The 9730-nt window shown below is 35.0% G+C and overlaps 1 protein-coding gene across 4 annotated transcripts in view; it reads left to right on the top strand.

The window, feature by feature from the left end:
• OPA1 (OPA1 mitochondrial dynamin like GTPase) overlaps window positions 1-6875 on the top strand; it is a 98463-nt gene extending 91588 nt beyond the window's left edge. For 2 of the 4 annotated variants that reach the window (XM_032298234.1, XM_032298230.1), the window contains 2 exons: window positions 1313-1386; window positions 3933-6875. In XM_032298234.1, the coding sequence (XP_032154125.1) occupies window positions 1313-1377 (65 nt within the window). In that variant the 3' untranslated portion in view covers window positions 1378-1386; window positions 3933-6875. The remainder of the gene's footprint in view (window positions 1-1312; window positions 1387-3932) is intronic. The other 2 variants (XM_032298231.1, XM_032298233.1) reach the window with 1 other exon arrangement.
• The last annotated feature ends 2855 nt before the right edge of the window (window positions 6876-9730 follow it).

Genomic DNA, 9730 nt, shown 5'->3' with positions numbered 1-9730 from the left:
TCCTATATAGAGAAAGTAGAATGATTACCAGTTTTGCCTGGGTCACTGAATTTGAACCAGCCAACACACCTTAATTGGTAATTTCCACTAATATGTTAAATTACATGAAAAGGACAAAAATATTTATCATGCTTACTTTAACCTATGTTTTAAAATAGGAGACCACACACAATGGCTCACACCTGTAATGCCAGGACTTTGGGAGGCCAAGGCAGGAGGATCACTTGGTCCCAGGAATTCAGGACCAGCCTGAACAACAATGAGACCCCTGTCTCTACGAAAAAAAATAAAAATAAAAAATTAGCCAGGTGTGGTGGCACGTGCCTATGGTCTCAGTTATATGGGAGGCCAAAGCGGGAAGATCACTTGAGCCCAGGAGGTTGAGGCTGCCGTAAGCCCTGTTCGCACCACTGCACTCCAACCTGGGCCGCAGAGCAAGAACCCCATCTCAAAATATAAAATAAAATAGGAGATGTGTGACTACGTTGGCAATGAAGTAGTATAGATAATGACTTTTCTACTTTTCATAGGGTATTGGCATGTACTGTGAATAGTTCATGCTTATGGAGGAAATCTCATTTTAGACAGATTATATATTTCATTTAGAAGTCTATAAACATGTAAACCTAAAATAAATAATGTAAATTTACCTCTAGTGGCTCTGGTGTTTTTAAACTTTTCTTATTTATAGCTGGCAAAGTACTTTTTTCTGTGTGTTTTTATAGAATCATTGTGCTTCTCATGTTTGTTGCAAGCATCTCCCACAGTTTCCTTTGTCTTTTAATTTTATAACATATAAGTGAAAGTATACATTTCAATATGGCCATATTGATTGATCTTTTCCTTTGTAATTCTTATTACTTTATACTTAAAAAGTCATTTCCCAGTCTAAGGCTCCCTATATTATCTTTTAGTTTTTTTAAATGGCTTCATTGTTTTATATTTTCCTGTGTTTCAGACATTGCTAACTGTGGGTTCTTGATTGGGCTTTAGAAAATCTGAGAATTCCTTAAAAGTATGTACATAATTGTACATGTACTTAATACATGTTTTTTCCATGTTAAGAGTCCACAGCTTTTTATTAGATTCTCAAAGGGGTCCATCAGTCTTTCTTCCCAATTCCAAAAAATGTCTGAGAGCTATTGCTATAATGCATCTGGACTTGATTTGGATAAAAGGTAATATGGTGAGACTCATGTTTTTTCCCTTTCCCCAGATAGTTAAGTATACCAACCATTTGGTAAATAATTATCTCCTGATTTGTGATACCTTTGAAAAATAAATTTGTTTTTCTTTATTTTTATCTCCACAGAGAAAGTTAGAGAAATTCAAGAAAAACTTGATGCTTTCATTGAAGCTCTTCATCAGGAGAAATAAATTAAGTGAGTAAAAATTCTATAACTGTATCAGTGTTGACTAAATACAAAATTACACTTTCCTTAATAGTTTATCATTCTGTTTCACTTACATCCCACTTGTTACTTATGCTGTAATTTCATTGGCATGAATTTAGCTGAAACTAGCTCCCGAATTTCACTTCTGTAATGTTCCTTTGAATAACTTGATTGCCTTCTGGTGGAACTAAAAGTATCCTCTAGAACTCATTTCAGATAGAACAAAGGTGAACAGATAGCTAAGATATTGTGTAATATGCAAGTGACTCATATTTTCTGCATGTAAGGAATTGAACTGTAGTTGACATTGTTTTATTCCTCATTGCCTATAGTCTTATCAATAATTATGTGTATGTTGAGTATTTAACTTGCAAAATTTTTATTTGACTTAATTAAAATTTTAATGATTGTTCTTAATCCATATCTCTAAATTTGTTTAAAAACATTTACATAAGCCTTTTTCCTGCTTAATTTATATAGCCTTAGAATTCAGTACTCCTCTTAATGCATTTACTTTTTTTGACTGATTCTGTTTTCTAGCATTAGAAGCATGTTCCTAATAAAATACATATTTTAAAGCCTTTTCTTTAGTAGTATAATCAATTCACTGTTGCTGAAGAATTGTAATAAGTCAGTTGCCTTTTTTTTTTTTTTTTTTTTTTTTTTTTTTTGAGATGAGCTCTCGCTCTGACACCCAGGCTGGAGTGCAGTGGTGCAATCACAGTTCACTGCAGCCTCAACTTCCTGGGCTCAAGCAGTCCTCCACATCAGCCTTTAAGGAACTGGGGCCACAGGCTCATGCCACCATGCCCAGCTAATTTCTTTAATTTGTTGTAAAGACGGGATTTCACCCTGTTGATAAGGCTGGTATTTGCTTTGATAAAAAAAAAAAAAAAGTCGAGAAAAGAAAACTGCTGTAGTTAAGTCATTATCACTTCAAATATTTTGTCACTTTTGTCTATGAGCCTTACCCTACAGACAGCCTGCAGCAGGGTCAGAACTAGAAGGAGTAGAAATGTCAAAGGTTCTTTCCCTAGCTACACTCAGTTCAGTTCAGAAAAGGCTCTTAAACCAAACTACTTACTTTCCTCTAGTGTCAGGAAAATGTGTTTGAGAAAGCAAGGTGGAAAGAGAAGCACAGCTTATGTGGTGCATCAGTCAGAACAGTATGACAGCAATGAAGGAGAGAAACAAGACTTAGAAAACTTGAAAGTTTTGTTACTTTGTTTCATTTGTTTCTTTAATAAGTTAAGACAGGCCAGTGCAGCTACTCATGCCTGTAATCCTAGCACTTAGGGAAGCCTAGGTGGGCAGATCACTTGAGGTCAAGAGTTGGAGACCAGCCTGACCAACATGATGAAATCCCATCTCTACTAATTAAAAAAATTACCTAGGCGGGGTGGTGGGCACCTGCAATCCCAGCTACCTGGGAGCCTGAGGCAGGAGAATCACTTGAACCAGAAGGCAGAGGTTGCAGTGAACTGAGATCATGCCACTGCACTCCAGCCTGGGTGACAGAGAGACTGTCTCAAAAAAAAAGTTAAGACAGATATATGGAAATATACAAAAAAAGATAATCATCTTTAACACAAGCCATAATTTTTGTGTTTTATAAGTGCCCATGTTCATAAATGTTTTCTATATCTTCTGTGTATGAATATTTTATTTTAAAACCATTAAGTGTCACGATATCATCCTAGTCATGATAGTTACCATGAATATTTAACTATTTGAGATAAACATTTTTAGTACCTTCTTGATCTCTCCTTTAGCACCAGAGCTTATATGATCATTTTGTTTACCGATCTGTATGTGCTTTGCGGGGGAAAAAAATCAATGAAAGCCACAAAAACCCCATTAAAAGCATGAGCTGTATTTCTGGTTGTTTTTTTTTTAAAAAAAACAAAATGAGGAAGCTGAAAACCAACCGGTGTTTCACATATTGGTGTCTCTCCTCTCAGCTGATCAGAGTTGCCATTGCTGCTGCTACCTGACTAGTCTCTAAGACCCTTTTCCACCCTTGTAACTTAAGACTCTGTGAACTTTTACAAAGTATCTGTGAACTGGACAGATGATCTGTTTTGTACGCTGCAGATTCATTTAAAAGAATTAATCTGGCAGAATGGTAACCTTGCTTCTTTCTGACCATTTTATAAAAGTTACCAAGGACCCTTTTCTTACCTAAGGGATACCTTCTCAATTATAGTTTTAACATGTATAGGATTCCTAAGTAACTTATTCTGATATTTGCTGAAGATGTTTATACTCTATACAGCCATACAGAGATTCATCCCCAATTAATTTTAGTATATGCTTTTAACTTTTTTCTACAGGAAATGAATTCTAGTATATTTTAATTTGTGTTTGATTAAAAAATCATTCTAATATTGTTATGGTAGGTGATAGACTAAGTTTAGTAAAATTAGCAAACAAGCAGTTAGGTGTCTTCATTTTTATGATCATGCAGTAATAAACTTAGTTTAGAAAATTTGCATTTGTCTCCCCACCTCAATTTGTCAAATGGGTTTATTTTTACAGAATCCTACTCAAAATATAATCAGCTCTGCATACATCTGAAGAATGAAAACATCAGAGTCTTTTGTCCAGCCTCTTTTTCTTCTGCTGTTCCACCTTTCTAAACATACAATAAAGTCATGGGATAAAAATAATTGATGTGTGTTATGGGCGCTTTAACCATCAGCTGCCTTTCAAATGGAAGAACAGTGGGAATGGATTAACATCCTATTTTGTTGTACTGAAGTGACAGATTGGAATAATAATTGGTATGGCCATTAGGTTCAGTCCTTGGAGATAAGAAACTTGCTCTCTATTTGTTGTCTTATTTATGGTGGCAGTAGTTTAACTGATTAACTGAGGTTACTCGTTGTCAGTTTCTTTTCCAGAAATATAATGCTAGGTGTTTTGAAATCTTATATGACAATTTTTTAAAACTTATCAATTGTATATAAAATCATAGTAGCCTGCGAAATCATTGTGTGTGTCTGTAGTATTCTCTTCCTGGAAACTATCTGATCATGATAATTCAGTTTACATTCACCACATGAAAGAAAAGAAAGAAGAACCCCTAAACAGATTAATTTGGATTGTAACAACTCAGTGTACATTGAGTGAAAGAAATTTCAACCCTTCATAGCCAGCAAAGAAATTTGCCATGAAAGTTAAGTCAGTACCAGCTTACCTATTTGGTACAGTTGCTGTTTTCTCGCTATCTGTATCCATTTGAAATTGATTTATTTTAGATGTTGTATACTTAAGTTAGGCTTTCTGTTAATAGTGGTTTTTTTCCTGTTGACAGAGCCACTGGATTATGACACAAGATGAGGAAGATTAAGGATAATCAATTGACAAATTTCATTTAGAATATCAAACACTTCAACCAGGCATCAGAAAAAGGCCTCCTTTCATAAGGCTATTTTAAATAGGAATTATTTCAACAATTAGAGTAATGTTGACCATCCCCCTGTTAGCCTAATAAAGAAAAAATTAGTTTAATTTATTATATTTTAATTACAGTACTACCCTCACAACATTTTCATGTGTTTTAAGTAAGTATTTTTTAATTGGCTAAAGGACATTTAAGCAAAGAAATGCTTTTTTTACTTAAAATATCTATCTCATTTGCCGCCTTTTCACTAAGCCTTTACTTTGTTAGTAAAAATGTCTGTTGTGTGATGTTTTTTTGTTTCACAGTTTGATAATCTTATCATTTTCTTGGAATTGTTTTTGGTAAGAGCTCCCTTGCTACTTCTCATTTTATTGTTTTACATCAACACATGCTTTGTTGTGATCCCTCAAGAGGTGACACTTGGTATTCAAGGTCGGAGGATGTGAAAAGATACTTCAGAAACTGGGAATTCCGCACATGTTTGTTTTATACTGTTTGATAAGAAAAGTCAGTCCAGTTTTAAGCAGCATAGATGCGCTGGTGGGCGCATAGTCAGGAACCTTTTCTATTTTTTAGGCCTGGGGACGGCAGTGAATAGAAAGGGAGGAGAGCTCTGTTACCTTCCATTCACAGATTAGGAGATCACCTTACTGGGTACACCCCTGTAACCAGTGCTTACAGGTTAATGCATGCGAATGAATATTTTTGCAGTTGTAAAGCATAACAATTACAACTACATATCTATTTCTAAAGAATAAAACAGGACAGTATTTAATTCTGTCAACTATAGACAGAAAAAAAAATGCCTTCAGCTGTATTTCCACAGATTTCTCCCAAGGAAAAGGCTGGTACTAGTCACTACTATTGTTACATCCCTTTGTATAAGTTTTAAAAAGAGGTGGAGGGAGATCTTCATTTCTTTGAGGAAATCAATATTGTATCTTATATGAATAGATGTTAACAACTAATATTAACTAAATGTCCCACATGAGAGTCCTGATATTCTCCCCATCCCCCACAGTAATGTGGCTTCTTTCATGGATTTGTTTTTCCTTCTTTTTAGCTGATCTTATCCTAAGCATGCTTTATGTTTCCTTGAAAGCTAGGTATTTACTAAGTGTGGATGTTATTGAAAGAAAATACAATTCAGTCTCAAACAGTAAATCTTGTGTCTTGTGTCTGTACAAAAGTTAGAAATGATTCAAATTTAAACAACAAGACACTAAATAGACAGAAGTGAAATTCGAACTAGCCACACAAGCATTTGGTTTTATGTCAGAACTTGCAAAGGGTGGAGTGAGCAAAGCTCTGTATGGAAGATTGAACAACTGTAAATAGATTATATCCAAAATTAATTTGGTCGGGATTTCAGTTTTAAAAATCAGTGTACCTAGGCAGTGCGCAGTAGGAAATAGTGGCTCTTGCAGCTTCCCAGTTTAACCGACTGTGCTGTGGTTAAACTGGGTGATAGTTGCAGGTGAAACAATCAGCTTTCTCATAGTTTATTATATTGCCCTCCCTTTGTATTCCCATTTTCCACACTTTTTTTCATCAGACTTCTTTCTGCAAATTATTCAGCTTCCAAATGCAAATGAATGGTGTAAACATAAGTAGGAAACATAGCAGAGAGTGGTGTTTCCTGACCTCACATGTTGGAATTTTACATAGGATAAGAGTCAGAGTATAGGTGTGAAATATAAAATCTTTAATTATTTTGTATTTATTTATTCTAGATATGTGTATCTGAGGAAAGAAATGTGGTATTTTTGCTTTCTAATAAAGGGGATCAAAGTCATGGTTTTTATCTCAGTTCTCTAAGCTGGTATATGTAATAGCTGAGCAGTATGGAAATGTACTTTAAAATATGCTTACCTTGTGAATGATCCTGGCTACATGTTGTTTAAATATTTAAAACTTACCTTGTTTTCACATGTGCACGGTGAATGAACTTTGTATTATTTTTTTAAAACCTTCACATTACATGTAGATATTATTGCAACTTATATTTTGCCTGTGCTTGATCAAAGGTCATTTGTGTAGATGACTAATTAAAAAATATTTAAATCACATTATAATTCTATTATTGGAGAGCATCTTTTAAATTTTTTTCTGTTTTAATGAGGGAAAGAGAAACCTGTGTACCTAGGGTCATTATTTGACCCCATAGTATAACCAGATTCATGGGCTAACAAGCTCTTAATGTGGCTTTTCCCTGAATGCTTAAATTTCCCATGCCTTGCATTTCACAGTTGTACTCCATGGTCAGCCAGTGCTTTTTTTCACATCGTGATACTTGTCAAAAACATTTTGTTATTTTTCTTGGTAAAATACATAAAAAAATGTTTTCTAACTGCACTTTGCTGCCAAGGCTGTCATTTTCATTAATGCTGCTAACATGTTCATATGAGGCTTACTCAAAAGTTATAACTAAGTCTTAGAACTGGAAGGAATTTTAATTCCATCTACCATCTGATTATAAACTCCTGTTACTCACTTTGTTACTCCTCTCAGAACTTTGCTCATAAATGATCCCTACTAAATATTTGTTGATTATTGAATATATAAAGTTAGGTAGAGTGTAGTGTGCCTTCTTAATTCCTTCAGAAGATGTATAGGCAAGAACATGTTTCAATCATGTTAGCATTTGTTTTCTTTATCAGTGCTGACAGACTGATCCTAGTGTGAGGCCCCATACTTTTATTTTAAGCTAGGTTTTCATCCTTTGTGTAATTCAAGTTCAGAATCTTCATGTATCAAAAAGTTAGAAGAATTTACTTACTAAAGATTTAATAGAGCAATTTATGTTTTTTAAAATGTCCAATTGAAGTATTAATATATTTATCAAATCAAAATAGCTACCATGTGCTTATAGATAACACAGATATATTATAAAATACGTTTTAAAATAGTCACCCGATTTGTGATAACTAAAAGTCATGTTCTGCTACTTACCTACCTCTTTGATTAGACTTAGTCTAATACTAGACAGTATTAGACTCAGTTGATAAGTGTAGAAGACTTAAGCGTTCAAACAAGTACTACAAAAATTGTTAAAGGTTCACAAATAGGATACAGTATCAGGAAAGTTTAAATGTGGGTGACCTCTAGCTCAAAAAAGACAGCTTCTAAAACTAAGGGTAAGAAAAACTTGTAAGGCATTAGTTTAAATTTTTATCCTAATATGGCAGAACTGAGCTTGAAAACTGAGAGTATGTATGTGATTCCTAAGACTTCTCGTGAGTTATGGTCACATTCTATAGAACCAGTGGTAAGATGTATTTGTGGTCATGTCACTGACAAGGAGGTAAATGCTACTTTGAAATGCTTGTAAATGAAAATCGTTTTGTTATTCTTTGTGATAAAAAATTCTTTTTCCTGGTGTTAGTACTTTTGATTCATTAACCCAGGTGTAAACTTTACCTATCCATGTATTTGAGAAGTTTCAAAGATCTTTTTTTTGACAGAACTAGGCCAGAGGCACCACTGAAGATCCAGTCACAATGCAGCAATACTGCCAGCAGCCACCCACAGAGATATGTCTTGACGGCTGTATTAAGGATCCAAGTTACAGTCTTTAATGTTTAGAACACAGTATTCATTCTGCTGCTTACTCTTGTAGTTATTAAATCACAGAGCAACAACGTGGAAATTAGAACTGTATCCATTTGTCACAAAATATGCCTATGGTTTGTGTGACCTAATACTTTCCAAAAGGTCTCGAGACCGCTAATATTTGTGAGAGAATATGTAGGGAATAGGTTAATCCCGTCTTTTTGCTTTGCTGAGCTTTATCTGAGATTAGGCCAGAACATCAGAAAGCAATACTGCCTGGGCTGCTACTTACCTACCTCTTTGATATTACGTCCTTAGCTTTCACAGGCAATGCCATATAACACATCTATTGGAAGAAAATACACAGTATATTTTGTAATAGTCTAACCTAATGACATGCCTTGGTTATCACTGAAATTCGTTAAGGGTTACTAGACAGTGCCAGCAGTTTCCCCTCCAGACAAATGTTTGTACTGCTTTCCTTATGGCAATGAGAACTCAAGACCTTAACATTTTCTTTCCTTCAGCTGCCAGGAAATGCTGGAATTAATTGCCCTCTCAACTTCATGAAGGAATGAACCTAACCATTTTTCTGGTTCCTTAGTTTGTGTTCTATTTTTGTTGTTAATCCCTCTTTCTATACATCTTAACACAGAAATAGGCCTGTGTTACTAACAAAATGTTATTACTTATTTCTCCTTAAGAAATATATTTGTCTAGAAGGTTTGTCAAGAGTTCCCACATTTGCCGTAATGCTCCATCCAGGTGGTACACAGCCACTCCCCTTGCATGCCAAATGTATATAATGTTTTTCCACAGTCAATTAATGTATATATAGTAACACATCAGGAATCACCTCAAGGACACAGTACACACCCAGTGACAATAATATGCCTGCCTCCCCGCTGCCATGAGCAACACTTCACAGTAGCAGGAGGTGTCTGATGTGTGTTGAGAGTAAGGGTGCAGAGAGATACCTAAGTTTGCGGCCATTTCAGAAATATTAACACATCCTAACTCAGGGCCTATTATGAAGGTCTGAGCAGGACGTGGAACATTGCAAAGAAGTGGACTAAAACTGGCCAGCAGCATTTTGAGATCCATCTGGAAACTCCACTGAATTCTTTTTTAATGGTCAATATCCTATCTTGCCAAGGATTGGTCCCATGAAACATTTTTGGTTTTCCTTTAAAATTTTGAAACTAAGAAGAGAACTTGAGTCCAGAGCAAAGAAACCAGTATGTCTTGTGTTTTGCTCCCTTTATCACAGACAGTATTATTTCCATTTTATAAATGAGAAAATCAGCTCATGGTTTGCACAAGGTTATTCTAGTTGAATGGCAAAGTTGAAATTTGAAAACAAGGATGATTACAAGCC

Source organism: Sapajus apella, unplaced genomic scaffold (assembly GCF_009761245.1).
Source record: "Sapajus apella isolate SASKATOON/1434 unplaced genomic scaffold, GSC_monkey_1.0 scaffold38, whole genome shotgun sequence".
NCBI classification, from domain to species: Eukaryota; Metazoa; Chordata; class Mammalia; order Primates; family Cebidae; genus Sapajus; species Sapajus apella.
Note: the sequence above shows the minus strand (reverse complement) of the source record. Positions and strands in the feature narration are given on the sequence as shown.